General features: G+C 38.3%; 1 protein-coding gene across 3 annotated transcripts in view; it reads left to right on the top strand.

Moving 5' to 3' along the window:
* ankrd12 (ankyrin repeat domain 12) overlaps positions 1-12,824 on the top strand; it is a 69,177-nt gene extending 56,353 nt beyond the window's left edge. For 2 of the 3 annotated variants that reach the window (XM_020940999.2, XM_055151907.1), the window contains exons 7-13: positions 18-165; positions 759-4,705; positions 7,012-7,110; positions 7,224-7,379; positions 7,465-7,560; positions 8,772-8,959; positions 10,586-12,824. In XM_020940999.2, the coding sequence (XP_020796658.2) occupies positions 18-165; positions 759-4,705; positions 7,012-7,110; positions 7,224-7,379; positions 7,465-7,560; positions 8,772-8,957 (4,632 nt within the window). In that variant the 3' untranslated portion in view covers positions 8,958-8,959; positions 10,586-12,824. The remainder of the gene's footprint in view (positions 1-17; positions 166-758; positions 4,706-7,011; positions 7,111-7,223; positions 7,380-7,464; positions 7,561-8,771; positions 8,960-10,585) is intronic. The other variant, XM_020941001.2, reaches the window with a different exon arrangement.
* The last annotated feature ends 7,015 nt before the right edge of the window (positions 12,825-19,839 follow it).

Below are 19,839 nucleotides of genomic sequence, written 5' to 3'. Positions count from 1 at the left end.
TGTGTGTGTGTGTCCAGATTGTGAAGCTGCTGCTGCGTCATGGTGGAAATGCGTTTCAGGCGAACAAACGGGGAGAGAGGCCGGTGGACGTGGCCGACTCCCAGGAGCTCGAGCAGCTGCTGAAGGGAGAGCTGGCCCTGTCTGAGCCTGAAGACAGCTCCTCAGGTACTCTGTCAATGCTGTTCTGTCAGATCACATCAGTCCTCCTGTTACACGTTGAACAGTAGAACTTTAATCAATATTTTTTGGTTATATACAGAGATGCGTAATGACACTTCAGAAAAGGGCTTCATCTAACAATTATTTTACTGCTCGTCTACTCAGCGATTATTTTTTTGCTTAGTTGACATTAAGATTTCTTAAATCTTCTTGGATCTTCTTTTTGGCATGTAATAATGCAAGAGTAAGGTATTTAGAGAAACTGCTACTCAAATAAAAATAATTGGATCATATGAGGCACAAAACGACTGATACTGTTGCCATCCAATTTTGTAAATGATGAGAAGCAACAAAAGCTTTGCAATTCACTCTGCAGTAGTGAAAAAGGTGTTAAGGATTGGGGCATTTTGTAGGGTTTTAAGATAAAAGTGTGTATTTTTGTACATGACATTATCACTTTAGAATAATAAAAGGCATTTAACTTTTTTTAATCCCAACAAAAAATTGTTTTAATATACACAACGCCTCAGATGGCTTTTTTGTCATAGGCTTTTGCTTGATATGTTCCTTGCTTTAATACATTTTGTTTTTCTGTGCAGATTCTGAGGACCCTCCGTCCGTGAACCCTTCGAGTGTGGACGACAACATGGACGACTCGGACACTGAAAAGGACTCGGACGGAAAACCCAAATCCTCAAACTCTAACGTCCAAGGACTCGACGAATACGAATTCAAGGACGAAGAGGAGGAAGAGGACCTAAGCAAAGCGCTGAACGAACGGCACATCCTGCGGCGCGAGCTACGGCAACGCGAGAAGGAGGAGAAGGAAAGAAACCACGTCAAACAGAGCGGGAAAGGCGACAAATCCAAAAAACAGAAATCATCCCGCGTGCACTGCAGTTCGGACACATCCAGTGACGAAATGGACAGTCTTCCTGATAAAAGAAACTCTCCTACTTGCTCCCAAAACTCCGAGACCCACAACAGTGAGTCTAGATCGAAAAAGGACGATCAAAAACTGGGGAAAGTCAAGCGGAAAAGTAAAAGTCGGAATAAGGAAAACCAGGAAGATGGGAAAGAAAATAGCAAAACACTCGTACTGTCACTAGCAACTGTATCGGAAACTACAGAAAAGATCCGGGAGGAGGATTCATTTAAAATGTCGTTTAGCCCCAAAGATGACTCCTCCGTCCATCTCTTCCACTTGTCAATAAAATCGCCGAAATTAAATAACAGTTTGACGGACAAGCAAACGCCATTGAAACAAGAAAATATTGATAAGTACAACCACTACACTGATTCAGATTACTGCACAGAAGGGTCTAGTAAAGGTTGCAAACATAAGGAAAAAATCAAACACCAACAAAAAGACAATGCTGACGGAGAAGACGGGCACTCGAGTCCGTATAACAAAGATGGAGGCATAGGAAATAGTATAGACAGTTCAGATGGAGCGATTAGGAAAACTGACACGGAGGGAAAGGTGGTAAAAAAGCACAAACTGAAACATAAAGAAAAAGATAAACATAGAAGAGAATACGAAGGCAGCAGACATAAGCTAAAGGAGGCCAGGAAAGACGGCCACCGAAATCTGGAGTTCGATCGCGAATTTTGGAAAGAGAACTTCTTCAAAAGCGACGACACTGAAGACGTGGTGAAAAAGGAAGGAGAGGAGTTGAAAATATCATCTGATTCGCCGTCGATAAGAGAGGAGAGAAAGCATTCGACAAGCAAGGAAAAGAGGCCCAAAGAGGAAAAAGACAGGAAAAAAGACAGAAAAGATGATAAAATCGATGGGCATACTTCAGGGAGAAGTTTAGAGGATGCCAACTTGAAGGAGGAGGTAGAGGAGAGGGCCATAACTGTGGATCCGGAGTCGCTAGAAACATCGGAAAAGCGTGAAAAATCTGAAAAGAAAATTATAACAAAAGACGGTGAGAAAATTGAGAAAAAACATTCAGATAAAGACAAAAAGGTTAAGTCTGAACATTCGGAGGAACGCTGGAAAGAGAGGGACAAAAGTTACAAGGAAAATGAGAAATTAAAATCGTCGTCGTCGATTAAAAGGCACGACGACGGCCGGAAAAGCAAGGATAAGATGGAAAAGAGGTCAGATAGGGAAAGCATCGGTGAACATAAAGAGCATAGAGACAAGGATCGCAGCAGTTTGGAAAGGAAAAACAAACTGCAAGATAAAAGCAGCGATCACAGCAAATCTGAGCGTTCAAAGGATAAAGAGTGTGACAAAAAGAGGAGAGATAGGCCAAAAGATTCGTCAAACTCTTCAAGTTCGAATTTAAAGTTACTATTGGAAGAAAAAAGGGGTTATATTTCGGAAAGCGGGAAGCTAATATCTGGAAAATCAAAGGAGGATGTGGTGCGGACGCCAGAAAAAGATCGCGATAGACGAGAGCGAGATCGTGATTTGGAAAGGCATAAGGACCGGGATAAAGACCGACACAAAGAGCGCACACCACTGGCCAAACCGAACAAACCTAAACTGAATGAAAACGATCCAGATAAGGCTAAACTCAAGGCGTCTCCGGCTCCACAGAAAGACTCAAAACCCAAAGAAAAGCGATTGGTGAACGATGACCTGATGCAGACAAGTTTTGAGCGAATGCTTAGCTTGAAAGACCAGGAAATCGAGCAGTGGCATCGGAAACACATGGAAAAAATGAAGCAGAAGGAAAGAGAAAGACTAAAGCAAAGGGCCATGGGAGACTCGGTGAAGCCTAAACTGAAAGACAGGACAAAACCGGAATCGTGTTTGAGTAAGGAGTTGATGAGATCGAAAAGCTCAGATACTCAAGAAGGCAAGGGGCTAAAAGACAACACTACTCAAAGAACAGTGTCACTAGATGGTAAAAATCTACCGTCAATCGGCGCAAAAGTTATGTCCGTCGTTGAGAATTGTTTAACGAGATCGCCCAGACCGGACAGTAGCGATCGTTTAATGTCCAGATCGGTGTCCATGGTATCAGTTGCCAGCTCTGAAGACTCAAGCCACGCGACAATATTAACCCCAAAACACACCGAATACGATTCAGATATGAATTTGGACGCGTCCGATTCGCAACCAGGTTTCTTACAATCCTCGCTAGTTATTCAAGCAACACGATCGCCGTCCATACACGATAACAGCAATATTTTAGATGCTTCTCGGACAGCGCTACCAGTAAGACACGAATCCCCATGTCTACGGGCGATTTTGGATGAGGAAGCTTTGAGTGACAGCAAAATGGTTGAAAATATCCCAAAAATCAACGTGATGTTAGAAGAGACGGGACCTAAAGATGCTCCGGTGGAAGGCGATGCAAGTTTAAACACGCAAACGGACACGCAGCAATCGAGTTTAGCTCCGGATAGCAATTTGGATGCAAGCGTTTCGCAAAGTAAAGATATCAAAGATCCTACTGAACCCAAATTATCCATTTCCTCCAGTGAGCCTAGTACAGTACAAGATGTTCAATGCGTAGTCGAGAAGGTGGATTGTAAGGATCACCAAGTTACAACGATGGACGCCGGCACAGCTGAAAATTCAACCGTGACGACAAAAGAGGCTGTCGTCAACATAGACAAAGTAGAAGTCGCTGAGTCAAAAGACACAACGCCAGAAAGTGGTGAGAAAAACGACCAAGACAACACAGAAGCGACTTCAGAACATCAGGACACAAGTACTACCGCTACCGCCAGCCCGATGCCCTCCACAAGTACGGCGAATATTCCTGGCTCCACACCGGTCGAGTCTTTACCGGGATTTTGCGGCGATGCTCAAGAAGAAGACATGGAAGTTGATATAAACGACAATAAGAAATCAAACTTGCCCATCGACGCCGCAGTAAATATTGAAGAGAAAAAAGAAATTTCAAGCGAAGATACGAGACAACAAGATGTCGCCGAAGTGGAGGGGCAGTCAAGTAGTGACAATTCGGGTGAATCTAAACCGGACAACGTTGAACCAATGGAAGTGGAAAATACGGAGGATAAAACCGATACGCAACTGAATCCAGAAGACCAGCAATTAGCCCAAAATGTAGCAGAAACAAGTAGTAGTAGTAGTAGTAGTAGTGCCAGTAGTAGTACTAGCAGTCGTAGTAGTAGTAGTAGTAGCAGTGGTAGTAGTAACACTTCTGGTAGCTCCTCCCCTCAATCTGGCGAATCGGATTCTTGCAGCGGCGCCAAAACGAAAACCCGAAATTCCGACGAAGAGATCGACGTCAACGTCCAACATCCGAGGAAGCGAAAAATGCCTAAAGTGTCGATGCAGTCGCAATCGTCCTGCAGCCCGCAGGACAAAGACAAGGGGCAGCAGTCGTTGGCGGCCATGGTGGATTCGGTGAAGCTGGAGGAGATCGAACCGTATCAAACCGAGAGAGCGAATCCGTACTACGAGTTTCTGCACATCAGGAAGAAGATCGAGGAGAAGCGTAAAGTGCTGTGCAGCGTGACCCCCCAGCCGCCGCAGTACTACGACGAGTACGTCACGTTCAATGGGTCCTACCTCCTCGACGGAAATCCACTCAGCAAACTCTGTATACCCACTGTGAGTATTACCGTAGTATTATTATGAAGGCCAATATTACGCTATTTTCTGATGTGTTATAATGTAACCTCCTCAAAAACTAGACCTGAAGTTGTGTTTTGTTTCATTCACACATGTTTAACACACAAACCTGCATATTTAGCCTGAATTCTTCTCTCAAACAGAAAATACTTAATTAGACGTAAAGGTATAGCTGTTAACTTGAACACTACCGCTTCATGACATCACAAAGTGGACCAGAGCATTTTGAGGTTTGGAAATATAGACAGACTAATAATAAAAGATTACTCAAACGTGTGTGAATGAAACAAAACACAACTCCAGGTTTGTTTTTGAGGAGGTAACAACATTACAACAACAAGAGTCAATTTTGTGTAATATAAGACCTTTAAATGTCATAATACATTTTATTTATATGCCTAGCTAACTAACAGAAACTGTAAACAAGTAGGTCTTTTAGTTTCAGAGTAGTCTCAGTGTAGTGTACAACAGCATTTTGACCAGAACTGAAGAAGCAGTTTGGGTGAGCTGCAAAACGACCAAATAAACTTTTGTCCACTCGACAAATTGGATTGGAAATTGGACGACTGAGGGATTTTACACACATCTTTTATTTATAGACTTAAAACACTCTTCTAAACACTCAAAGACGTCACATAAAGAGTACCATTAAAAAAATTTAATAAAAAAAAAAACAAGACGAGCTGTATTGTATTTAATCGTAAATGGGGGCAGACAATATATCAAAACATTGCCTAAAATTGTATTTGAGTTTATGAGATTAGTTTTACCTGTGGACCTTTGGTGATTTGTAATAACTGTGGAGGATGCCTGAGATCTGAATCCCGTGCGAATGCTCCATGTTGTATTTGTAAAGTTAAAATTCCACCGCAAATTACCTACTATATTACATCAAACACGGACGTCCGGTGGTAATACTAGTCCCGTGTGAATCTGCATCTCAGTGTTTCTTGTTTTAATTTCGAGCCTTTTTTTTATCATTTTTTGTGTGTTCTTTTTTCCTTCGATCTCTCTGTCAGTGTTAGTAAAATAGAGTAATTTACGGACCTCGCTTATACCGTGCAAATGTGCTGCAAGTAACACAGAGGTGGGGCGGTAATTTGCTAATTACAAGAAGTCCCCATGTTGTACTTATCCTGTGTGAATAGGACTTATAAACAGTTTAGACTAAACTTCAGTTTTACAGAATCATACATTGTTGCTCATTGTTTTGTCATAAACTTAAATCAACAACTATAGTGTTAAAAAATTTTGAAATTTGATACATGCTCAGGTTTCAGAATGATGACAAATTAGGATTGTTGCCATATCGATAAACAATTAAAAGCTAAATATTATTATTACATTGTGTTGCTGGTCCTGATTGTGTTGTTGGTGCAGTTACAGCTGCAGTGTTAAACTTTTTCAAAGCCACAGTAGTTCCCAAACTTCTCACACAAAGTACCAACTAAAACTGTTTGCCTTTCGAGTCACACCAGGTCTAAACCCAGACTTTATCAGATCTAAATTAGAGTTAAACATAGTCCAAAAAGGAGACTAAACTATGAATAAAAACATTATTACACTGTGTACCACCAGAGGCTTAGGCCAATTCTTGTCATAGTTTTTTTAGCAGTTTTCTCTTAAATCAGGCGTGTCCAAACTATGGCCCGTGGAACAAATGCAACCCTCAGACACATTTTTTTTTTGCCCTCAGGCGTCCAGGTGAATTGGCCCAAATGACCTTGCATCAACTAAAAATGTGTTTTTTGAAAATCCACCTTGATAAAGCTAATATTTCGTGTGTGGTTTTAAGGATCTTTGCAAGAATAAAAATTGATAGCTCATTCTCACGTGTTAAACATGCACATATTTCAATTATTCACTGTATTAAGCACCAATCTACGGCCGTCGATCAGCCCTCTGCTCCATCTGTGTTTAGATACGTGGGCTTTGATGAAAAAAGTTTGGACATCGCTGTCTTAAATAATAATCTTCAAGTTATTGGCGAATCACTCTAAGACTTTTTCTGCTTCTCCAAAAGAATGCAGAACTTCTAATTGCCAAACTACTGCAAATGACTAAATTCTTCTTGTCCAGCCCGAACCCACACCCACACACTTTGACAAAACTTTACCGAGACAAGTGGGTCTGGAACCACATCCCCTCTGCCTGATTCCAGAGGGCGTGATTGACAGCTGAACAGAGAAACACATGCTCTGTTTGTGTCTAAACAAACAAGGGGCTTATACTTTAAAAGGGGGGGAAAGACATACAATAAATATTTCCCTTTTGTCTGTCTGCAGATAACTCCGCCTCCGTCGTTACCTGAACAGCTGAAAGAGATGTTCAAACAGCAGGAGGTGGTCAGAATGAAACTACGACTTCAACACAGCATTGAAAGGGTAAAAGAGATTAAAATTACTGCTGATTTTACATAAAAAATCGCTATAATGTAAAATGGTAGATGTTACTGTTTTTATGACTGTTTGACGCATGTCCTTTTCTTCTTTTGCAGGAAAAGCTGATCGTTTCAAATGAACAGGAAGTCCTCAGAGTCCACTACCGAGCGGCACGGACCTTGGCCAATCAGACGCTTCCTTTCAGCGCCTGCACGGTTCTGTTGGACGCTGAAGTTTACAACATGCCCCAAGACGTCCAGGTTTGTGCAAATGTCAGTAACTTTATTAAACAGCATTATTGAAACTAATAACGCGCAGAATCAAAGGATAAAATGTTGTGTTTTTCTTCCCCTTCAGACTGACGACGGAAAGACGTCCGTGAGAGACCGCTTCAATGCTCGGCAGTTTATGTCGTGGCTCCAGGACGTAGACGACAAGTTTGATAAACTCAAGGTAACACATCAATATTATACACACAACTTTATTCCATCAGCTCAACTTTTTAATATAGCTCAGACTTACTTTGTATTACCATATTTTTCGGACTATAAGGCACACTTAAAATTCCTTAATTTTCTGAAAAATCGACAGTGCACCTTATGTATTAATTCTGGTTGTGCTTTCTGACCTTGAACTGATTTTCACATGTATTCCGCTGAGTCGTGTTCTGCATCAGGGCACAAGGAGCGAGCTGTTTTTTTTTTTTTTTTTGTTATCACTTATAGTTTATGCAAATTACCCATGTGGTTTTAAGTTTCGTTTCTGTAAAACGTAAACAAATGTGTGCAAAGCTGCATTAAACACATTATTACTCAATGTATATTTGAGTCCTCCTTGTAGGAAATAAAGTGTCGTCCGTTTGTTTCACTTAATGCGCCTTATAATCCGAAAATACAGTATAAACATTTTAGCACTTGCAGACCTTGAAAAACCTACAGTGAAGAACTTATTACACTGATGAACCTTTAGTAGGGATATAACGATATCCAACTCTCTCGGTACGATATTTATTACGATATTTTGGAGAGGCTGAGATAATTGTAGATAGGACGCTTTTTTGCTTTTAAAACACCTTGACAAGATTTTGGTGTGAATTTGGTGTGAATTATTTCCGTCATGATCCCAAGAATTCAAGTAAAAACATATAATTTCTTGTTGTCTGCGCTGAAATGAATCATGGGATATGTTCTTCTCTATGTTTATTAGCTGTTGCTACTATAAAACCATGCATTTTAGCAAAGGAACTTGTAAGTCAGTATATTGTGACAGTCCGCGATATTATTGTGAGACTTTTATACGATATCATGATATTTTGATTATTGTTACCTCCCTAACCTTTAGTGAAGAACTTGTACCTTTTATTCCTTCTATAATGTAGTAACCAATTATGAAACAAAAATGAGATTGAGTGATGTTGCCTAGACATTTTTTACTTAATTTTGTTGGATGAGAGCAATCCCAGACAGTTTTTTTTTTATGGTTCAACATCAGAGTTACAGAAGACACCAATTTTCTTTGTGTAATAAGATGATAAAGAAATAAGTTTGAAAACACTAAAGCATGTGAAATTATACAGAGTTAGGTATACAAAATATAATGTTGATAATCCAAATGGCAGGTCCTTTTCCCTCCTGGCTCATCTCTCTTTTATGTGTGTGTGTCAGACGTGTCTCTTGATGCGGCAGCAGCACGAGGCGGCTGCTCTAAACGCCGTGCAGAGACTGGAGTGGCAGCTCAAACTGCAGGAGCTGGACCCGGCCACGTACAAGTCCACCAGCATCTTTGAGATCCCAGAGTTCTACATCCCCCTGGTGGAGGTGAACGACGACTTCGACCTGACGCCCATCTGAAGGTACAACTAACCCTAAACCACTACAACACGACGACGACACAACAGTCACACTCTCTAGGGTTTATCATTCAGTTTGTGTAATCACTGGACACGTTAGACAAAAGTCAGAAAGTTCAATGTGAAGTGAAGCAATTAACGGACTGGGTTCAACATCTGTGACTTTTCTATTTGCCTTTTTTTAAACAATCCATCTATCAGCATTACTTTATTTATCCCGAAGAGGCATTTGAAGAACATTTATGAGTTAAGATCCAAGGGGAATGCCCTGCCCCCCCCATCTGGGACGATGACTTCACATTTCATTTGAAAAACACCTCATGGGTTTATCTTCTTGTTTACGGGATTGTCAAATGATGTCGATTCTGGGTTCAGAAAGACACACCGCTGATTTCTACCTTCCTTACCTTCCTAAACAGATTATACCAAATATGTAAATCATGAGTAATCTGTTCTAACATGGGAACAGCGGTGTGTATCTCTAACTGCCAGACACCATTAACGCCATCTTAGCCTTTTGTAGTTTCTTCATGGATCTATAATAAAATCTGGATAAGACATTCCCCCTGTGGCCCAGCTCGACACAGACTAGTGGCCGCTCCAGGTACTGCAGCTTCTGAGAGCTTGGGCCCAAAAAGAATTCTCCCGTAGAAGCACAATGCATTTTTTTGGGCTGACAGGGCATCGACAGTTTTCACAGAGGTCTTTTTGTAGGAATTCTTTTCTAGTTTTACAATATAAGCTTTTTAAAATATTTAAATCTTCAAAGCGCCTAAAATTTAGCTTTGTAAGACTTGGCCTTGCCTGCTCTGAGCCTGCTCTAGCTTCGCTCTAGCAGACAAGCAGAGGAGCAGAGAGAATTTATTTTTGTTCCCATGCGCCAATGAGCACAGGCCACTGAAAAACAACACGAATCCATAGTCCAATGAGATTCATTTGGTCTTTTGATATTTTATGTTATCAGATTCATTTTTCAGACCAAGAGTTTGTTTTCATACCTGACAGTTTCGACTGCTCACGACCGGTCTTCCTATTCACATGATGTTGCTGTGACGTGTCCGTTCAGCTGATTGAACAGGTTTTGGCGCCATCTTGGGTTCACCTTCCAGATTTTATTATAGTTTTATGAGTTTCTTACCACATCCTCTCACACTTTCTGTCACAGTTATAAACCTTATGAGCGTTAAACAGCTATAAATTCTTTTAAACATGAGATGATGTAATTAAAAAGTCCAACCTGCGTCGTACAACCACAAGGATGCAACTCACATTAACATTTTACAGGGTAGCCACAGGGTCTTAAAAGTCTTAAAAAGGTCTTAAATTTAATGTTCCTTAATTAAAGCCTTAGATTCTAGATATAGTAGTTGGTTGGTCATTATTAGAATTGGATCTGATGTTTTTTCGCCCGCATAATGGGTGCGATGTTGGTTCTTAATTTTCATGTAAGTGGTCTTTAAAAAGGTCTTTAAAAAGTCTTAAATTTGGGGAAGTTAAACGTGGGGATACCCTGTTTTATCCAATCAGACAGTTTTGGATTAGTGGGGTTTTATTTTCTTAACATAATCAACATGAGTGTGGAGTTATTACTTAATTTGACTAATTATTTATTTTTCTTTGTCTTTCTAGTGCAAGATTCTGTGCATTTGAGAAACCGTGAAACATGAAGCACTTACATCCAGGCACTTAAGACTCTAAACCAGGTCTAAACCCAGACTAGACCGCGATCCCAAGCCCAGGATCCTGGAAAGTCCACGGTCCGGTCTGTAGAAGTAAGACCGCAAAGAGACCACACGTTACGAGATCCCCGACGCAGACCCCAAGTGCTTCTCTTTGTCAACACAAACTCTGAATATTTCAAAAAAACGTTGTTCATACGTCGTGTACAGACTTGTGCTCTTAATTTTTTAACTTATTTTATACATACGAATTGTGCATTTGTAAATAGCCATGTAATTATTGTTTTAAACCTGTACAAAATAATAGATATTTTGATTGTAAACTCGTTCCGTCTCGTTTTAATGGACCAAAGTTGTTTTTATATCAGGTGTCCTACGTCCGTGCTGTTAATGTTAATGTTGTTGAATTTTAAGCATGTGTTTTTGGGCAATTTTCGTTTAGCGTTCATACACAGCTGATCAAATGTTTTCAAAGTTTTCGGAGGTTTAAGGCTGTGCATGCATTTTGACTATTTGTTCTTACGTGAATTTATCGTGAGCTATTTCGGCTTCTTACCCCCCGTGTTTCACTCCTCCCACTGCAAAAAAACGACATCTACGCGAGTTGAAATGACTTGAGTTTAAAATCTAAAAAAGCCCAAATTACGTAGTTTTTTTTTTAAATATTTGTGTTATAATGTTTTTTCTTTATCAAAAAAACGTACCTGCAGTTGTTTCATTCACTCATTTAACTCACAAATCCTGCATATTTAGGCCAAGTTCTTCTCTCAAACAAACAAACAAAAAACTCTGGTCCACCTTGTGATGTCATGTGGTGATGCAGGAAGGGCACCACTGTATTTTTAAACTCCATACACTTTCACTAGAATCATTTGGGTAATTTCAGCCTTGGAATTTCCAAATCTCCACTAAAAACAAGGTGGTAACGGTAGCTGTTAACTTGAAAACTACCACTACCTTGCCGTGACATCACAAGGTGGAGCAGAGCGTTTTCGAGCTTGAGAGGTACAGGATTACTCAAACATGTGTGAATGAAACACTCCAGCCAACTCCAGGTATGTTTTTTTTTAAGATGTAACTGCATTATAACATGACTAAAAGCTCAGTACTGCATAATAAATATTACGGACCTTTCAACTTAATGTGAGCCGTTTTGACAAGTGAATTTTTATTTTGCAGATTATAGATTCGGGGTTCCCACAGTCATGGAAATCCTGGGAAAGTCATTGAATTTTAGTATCTTTCACGCAACTACAGTGTTCTGTTAAGTTCTCATTGGCTGTTATGATTATTTCCGAACGTTTTGTTTAAAAGAGACGACAATAAATGCACTGACAGTATTTTGATTGTTAAAAAACTATAATACCAAACCATAAAGTGAGTGGAAAGTTAACGTTTCATATTTAGCCCTAAAAGTCTGATCAGTTCTAAACCTGTAGGTGCTGTAAAGTCATGGAAAATTCACTTTAGGTCATGAAAAAATTTTGAAGTTTTGTCAGTGAAAAAGAATGGGAACCCTGTAGATGAGTTGACTAATTATAAAACTGTAGCAGGTTTCAAAATAGTTTTACTTAAAGGACCTCAGTGGGTTGGAAATACTTTCTTATTTCAGTTCTTTTACCCACATTGGAAGAAGAACAAAACCCTTTAGTGTTGTTGTATATTTACCTAAAGGTGCTTTATTAAGTTACATTATTTGACTGAAGAGAAATTTAGTTCTGCGTACAACAGCAAATGAAATGGTTTAATTACATAAGCTTGAATCAGTCTTTAGTTTAGATATTGGTTTTATAATGTCTAAAAAAAAAGAAATAAAAGCAATTCTTGAGTTATTTAAATGTTTATCTACTTGACTTTGGGAATAACACTATCAAACACCACTCCTATAAACACGAAGATCTGAAATTTCTGTCATTTCTAACTTGTGTAGATGTTGTTTTTTTGCAGTGCATGTTGTCCACGTGTCTCGCGCACATTAAAGTCTGTTGTGGCTTCAAAATAAAATTAAAAAAAAACAAAAAAAACAAGACATACTTTTACAGTTTCAATGTGAGATCACAACAAAACCTATTTTTTCAACATAATGCCTTTTGAACGATAGTTCTAAAAATGTCTATTTTAATATTTACATGACCTGTACATATCTGTAATATAGAATTGAATAAATTTTATTTGTTGTGAAATGAAAATCAAGACTCTTGTGTTTGTTTAAAAATGTGGAGAGAATAATGTCAGAATTTCAAACTCTATTTCGATACTAGAGAATAGACTCGATACTTAATATTGATTCCAATACCATAATAATAAACATATTATTTAGACAATAGAATGTGATTTTTAACATGAAATAATAGTACTTTGTGGTTTTATATCTGTGTAATGGGCGTATACTAGTCTCTGTGCTCTTATACTTGTTCTGATGCTGCTTAAGATCATTTTTGTCCTGTGAATGTGGCTTTTTAAGTATCGATGTCAGTTCAAATCAGTTTAGTTTCAATACTGATTTTAATATATCAATCTGATTTATGATACTTTGATACTTATTTTATATTCTAGTTTTAAAATCAGATTTTTAAGAAGGTATTTTATGAAAATCTCAAATCTAATTGATAAAAGTATAATTATCTATTTTTTTTTATTTTAGTTTTATTGTTTTTTCTTTCTTTTTATTGTGTATGCTATTATTTTGTTGGCATCAATTTAAAGAGAACAACAACAACAAATCTGACAATTAACATAAATTCATATTTCTACCATTATTTGTCTTGTCTTTGCTGCATGAACAAGAGGAAGAGGAAAAAGATAAATGTTATAAACCCTGCTCCTTTCACAGATTAAAAGGTGAAACATTTCTTTAATAATCGTTCCCCAGCCCAAAAACCAAACCAAGTCATTAATCAATCAATAAGCCATATGTGTGTTACAATATCTCACTTGGGATTTCATTCACTTTAAACATTTTCCTTAGTCACATCATCCATCATTATTTTATCCTTTTTAGAAACACTAGTGCAGCTTTTTAAAACATGATTTAACAAGTTCCAAATGTTGACTAAACAGAGACGCAATTGTGTGATAATGTCGTCCTTGAGGATACAGTTCGGAAAAAATATTGTCCTCTATGGTCAGAAGAACTAAATGTGTTTTTAATAAGCAAAGGGCTACTGCACATTCACACACTTGTAGTTCATATGGTGTACAGTAGAGGGCGCTGTTAGCAACTTTACTCAGTTCAAAACGCTCATAAAACCTACAGATAATCGAGGAAATTGTTTTTTATAGGCTATTTATGTAGGGTGAACAGAGTCACTAAATAAAAAACTTGGACATTCTAATTTTTTAGTGTTTTAGTGTTTTGGTAATAATAAAATTGTGAATCAAGTGAGTAATTAAGGAAAATTGTTAAGCAGAGACCATTCAAGATTAACATGTGAGTCAATATAGTCACATTTTCTTTGTGTTTTTGGTCATTTTTAAGCAGCTTTTCTGTATTTTACTTAAAACAAATTACAATTCATGATTCTTTTTACTGTTGGCAGGGATCATATGTGTCCAAAATAGGAACATCTGGGACATTTCTTGTATAAAACTGGGACAAATCAGTGGCTTTGGATAAATCTTCTGGGACAGGGGACACAGGGCTCAAAACTGGGACTGTCCCGGGTAAACAGGGACGCCTGGTCACCCTAAAATTATTTATGTGAAGTAGTTTGCCTTGTGTATCAGCCGATAGCTGGTGTGCATCAGCCTATAGGAATAAATGTTACTGCATGATTTAAGTGGTTGTAGTCTCTGGTTTTGGGTCATTGCAGGGGAATTTAGGTTTTAGAAAGAAGAGACAGTAATCCAGGCGGAATTCAAATAAAAGTCCTATTACATTTTTGTGAGTTTGGGGGTTATTTTTATTTGTATGTTTGGAGAAGGCCGACAAATTGGTCCAAATTCTTTTCAGAATAGTTGATTTGAGTGAAAATAAGCGGGTTGCAGATGGGGTTGAGAGTTCTCTTTTATCAGAAGTTGGACAAACAGAACATAATTAAGAAAAAGTTCCTTCCTTACCATTGTTGGCATCCTTTTGTTTTATTGAAGTTTGATGAAGCTATAACAGTGACCTTTGTCCTCACTTCTAAATAGTTCATATGGTCTAATGTAAAATGTCTGTAGAATACAAAAGAAATATCATTATGTTAAATTAGAAGAGGGGGTGGGATTAAATAAGTTTTCTTCCTCCTTCTCCTTTTTGGGCAAATTTTTTGTTATTGTTATTTCTACGATTGCATTAATGTCTTAGATTTAGACAAAGTTTACTGATCCACAAGGGAAATTATTTGGACTCACTAGCTCACACATCACAATATAATATAATAACAAAGAGAAAAAATATAAATGGTAAAAATTATGAATAATAAAATAAATATAAATGTCATATGGAGAATACTCTGTTCCACTGTAAAATAATGTAAATTGCTTACTTTCCCAAAATAAATACATTTAAAAAAGTACAAGGGTCCTATCAGTCCCTCGAAACATTATTATTTATTACAGGTATTTTTTTTATGTTTTATTTTTATTAATTTATGATACATATATATAATATATACAGTATAAACACATAAAGCAGACATTCACAATCATTCATAACAATGTGGAAAAAAGAATGGAAATATACATTTAAATAAATCACTGTTTATCAGACCTAATAAAGGAAACTAAACTGATTTGTGTATTAATTCTTTGTATATGTTGGTTATTGAAATGGCTTTTTTGCAGGATAAGAGATGAATCGATGGAAAATAATGATTTATTTCAATTAGCAGTAATGGAAAATAAGGATTTATTAAAGGTCCTGTCTCGCGCTAAACGCTCTGTGACGTCAGTAACGTAACCTGCACGTCAGCGGGGTCACGCAGCAGACGTACGTGTGTATTGTCTCGAGCTCCTGTCCGTCTGTGCCCCGGAGGCGGGAAGCGGTTCCTTTGAAGTGTCCGGACAGCACGCGCACACCTCGCGCCCCCGGAGACCCCTGTGGCGCGCGCAGCTCTTCAGACGGACTTTAACAAACGAGCGTCTCCTGTGCGCGCCGCGGGGCCCCGGGGCAGACGCACGGCCCCACACCGGCCCCTCACCGGCTCCTCCTCACCTCACAGCGCCTCGGACAGCGCTGGACCCTCGGCATAAAATAAACTCAATAAATAAAAGTTTGTGGAGCCCTTAAACTTTAAATAACCCCCAAAGAGAGCGTGCGTAATGCGTAATCTGTAACCTCCATGGATGAATTTAATGCCCATGTAGTGACAGCAGTGGAGGAACGTAACAAAAGTGAAAATAAAAAGTAAAATTTGGACTTTTCTTACATTTTTAATTGGATACCTTTTTACTTTTACTTCACTACCCATTTGAGAGCAGTTATCTGTACTTTCTACTTCACCACTTTTCTGAACAAGAGTGAAAAGTAAAAATATTTGAATTGTTGTGTGAGACCTGCTGAAAAGGCTGAAGGTTTTTTTTATTTATTTTTTTTATCAAGGTCATAGTCTGAGCAAACACAAATACACAAATTTAAAAAAAAAATCTGTTATTGCTACTTTATTGATCCACAAGGGAAATTATTTGGACACAGGAGCTCACACATCACAATATAATATCATAGTAAAGAGAACAAATATATTAATTATAAAAATAAAATATAAATGTCATATAGATAATACTCTGTTCTGTTGTAAAAGAATGTAAATTGCTTATACTTTTCCAAAACAAATACATAAAAATTAAAAGTACAAGGCCCATATCAGCCCCTCCCAACATGAACAGGATTTATTAAAGGATTTACTTACATTTCTGAACAGGAGTGAAAAGTAAAAGTGTTTTTTATTATTATGTGAGACCTGCTGAAAAGGCTGAAGGTTTATTTTTTGGCAAGGTCATAGTTTGAGCAAACACAAATGTACAAAAATTAGAAACAGCTCGAAAAAAAATCAGTTGTTTCTGTGGAACAAAATTCAGCGCAAATCTGTATCAAAGTCACTACATTTGAAGCTTTATTAGATCTCAAACTTTAGCTCAAAATACTTTTACTTTTTACTCTTTATGTACATTTTTAAACACATATTTTAATACTTTAAACACAACAGAATCCAGACACTCCAGAGAAGTAAGAAGCTTTGTCCATCTTAATAAAGGTCTTTTAACTATACTTTTCCTCGTGTGATTTTTTATTTCTTTGGAGTGTCTGGATTCTGTTGTGTTTAAAGTTTTGATCCTTTTTTCAAGAGCGTCGCCGACCTGCTCCCACTGACTGGAACACCTGCAGCAAACAGCCACATTTTAGTTTTTATCTAAGTAGAATTTTATCATGTGATACTTTTACTTTTACCTGAGTTTTTTATTTATTTTTTGCTTTGGTATCTGTACTTTTTTATGCGCAAGTGTGTGTTTATGTGCAAGTTTATGTGTTATGTGTTTATCCTGCAAGTTTTAAAGCTGCACTATGTAATTTTTCTCGAGTAAGAGTACTTAATACTCAAGTAGAAATACAAAGTAGTGGTCAAAGAAATTACTCAAATAAGAGTAAAAAAAAGTATTTAGGCAAACTACTACACAAGTAAGAGTAATTGTTAGAGTGAGTATATGAAATATTTGATTTGTGGCCTGTTTGAAGTGAATGTAGATTAATTTTAAGGACAAAACATTAATAACAATAAGAAAATCTGGTCTTTTTAAAGGACAGACACAAAAATGAGACAAACTAAATCCCGTCTGAAGGAAGTGGTGCACAAAGGTGTACAAGTGCTGCAAGAAAAGTACTCTGAAAAGTACAGTTTCTTTAAAAAGTTACTCAACCTCTGTCGTCTTGAGAATATGTTACTGCTTTGTCTAGAAAATTCCACAATATGGCATTAAAAACAAGACAAAAAGATGTCACCAGGCCAAGTTACGGGCAAAATCTTTAGGTAAGCGAGCCAGTCACAGTGAAAATGCTTGTCTGTGATTGAATAAAATGTAAAATAGATACAAATAATAGTCTTTAGTGGAACATTCCAAGCAAATCAAATAACATGGAGACAGATTCCCCACTAGAAAAGTTCCAGAGTGGACCTTTAAAAGAGGCCATAGACTAGAGACAGCTGTGTGATTTATCCTCTGCAGTTGCCCGGGTGATTTCAAACACACTCTCTACAATCTTGGGTGAACCTAAGAGAAAAAAAACATCTGAACGTAGAAGCCAAATAAAGAAAGGAATGAGCTACAAGACCAAACTCATCATTTTGCTAAAGTAGATTATGTAATTGGGAAAAAATTATAAATAGGTGCCAACTTTTATCAAGGTTTTATTTGCTTAAAGATCCTATATTCCACAAAATTGAGCTTTTATTCATGTTAGGATGTTGTTCCCTCATCAGAAACAGACCTGGAGTTGTGTTTTGCTTCATTCACACGTCATAATCTTGGTTTATTTGTGTGTTTACATCTCCATGGGTCAAAATGCTCTGTTACAAATTGTGATGCCATGAAGCTGTAGTTTTCAAGTTAACAGCTACATTTCACTTTTTGTTCAGAAGAAATAAGAAATTCCAGGGCTGAAATCATCCAAATGATTCTGGTGAAGGTTTGTGGAGTTTAGAAACACAGTGGAGCACTTCCTGTATTACCACATGACATCACAAAGTTGAACAGAGCGTTTTCTGTTTGAGAGAAGAACCTAAATCTGCAGAGCTTTATGTGTTCAACATGTGTGACTTCTGTTTGTTAGTTACCTTGGGAGCGTGCATTCTTCCGGTGAGCTGGGTCACGTCTCCACAGATGTGTTCAGGAACTTGACCTGGTGGCGTCACCGTGCTGTTTGTCTTCATGGAGAAAAGCAAGTATAATGCAATGCTGTGGAACATTCCAGGCAAAGCAATACCATCTCCATGGAGACAAACAGTGTGGCAAACCCTTCACCAGAAAAGTTGCAGCGGTGATAGAGAAGCCAACATCTGTACTCAAGTAAGAGGATTGTTACTTCAAAATGATCAAGTAGAAATCGGGGAAGTTACAGTAAAAACATATTTGAGAGAAGTACTACTCAAGTGACACTTCAACTCCTCCCCTGTGGAGGAGTGAGGGGAGGACAGAGCGTGAGATTGACAGGCGGATTGATGCAGCATCGGCAGTGATGTGTTTGCTGTATCGGACTGTTGCGGTGAACAGGGAGCTGAGTCAAAAGGCGAAGCTCTTGATTTACCGGTCAATCTTGGTTCCTACTCTCACCTATGGTCATGAGCTTTGGGTAATGTCTAAAAGAACGAGATCGTGGATACAAGCGGCTGAAATGAGTTTCCTCTGCAGGGTGGCTGGGCGCTCCCTTAGAAATAGGGTGAGGAGCTCAGTCACACGGGAGGAGCTCGGAGTAGAGCCGCTGCTCCTCCACGTTGAGAGGAGCAGCTGAGGTGGCTCGGGCATGTCCCACCGGGAGGAGGCCCCGGAGAAGACCCAGGACACACTGGAGGGACTGGCCTGGGAACGCCTCGGGGTCGCCCCAGAGGAGCTGGAGGAAGTGTCCGGGGTGAAGGAAGTCTGGGAGTCCCTGCTTAGACTGCTGCCCCAGCGACCTGGCCATGAATAAATCGGAAGAAAATGGATGGATGGATTGACGAAAGAGTAAAGACGTAAGATCTGATTTATAATTTGAAGTTAATGTAATTTGAAAGACAAACTATGAAATTAAATTAAATTAAATCAAATTAAATTATTCACAAAATGTTGTGTTTTCAATGAATGTATACAAAAAAAAGCAAACTAAATCAATACTGAAGAAATACAAGTGTTCACATAAAGCTTTTGTCACTTTAGACTTACAGTGGGAAAAGGAACCACAACTTTTACTCAAGTAAGAGTACTGTTACTTCAATTAAAATATTACTCAAGTAGGAGTAAAAGTATGCTGATATAAAAGTACTCCGAAAAGCACAATTTCTTCAAAAAGTGACATAAATGTAACTCACCTCTATTTGTGCACTAGAGAACCACAACTTTTACTCAAGATCTACTGTTACTTCATTAAAGTTATTACTGAAGTATTAGCAGCCTGTCAGAAAAGTACAAATTCTTAGTTATTCAAGTTAGTCAAGAAAATGAAACGAGCAGGTCCATAAGAGTAGATCCACCTTCTTTCTTTGGTAAATCCCGGGTCTATCTCTTTAAGGCGCCCGTGCTCCTGCTGCT

The sequence above is a fragment of the Boleophthalmus pectinirostris genome, unplaced genomic scaffold, assembly GCF_026225935.1.
Source record: "Boleophthalmus pectinirostris isolate CB_2022bp ecotype Guang Dong unplaced genomic scaffold, ASM2622593v1 HiC_scaffold_16, whole genome shotgun sequence".
Classification (NCBI taxonomy): Eukaryota; Metazoa; Chordata; class Actinopteri; order Gobiiformes; family Gobiidae; genus Boleophthalmus; species Boleophthalmus pectinirostris.
The sequence above is the reverse complement of the archived record's forward strand: the minus strand, read 5'-3'. Positions and strand labels throughout refer to the sequence as shown.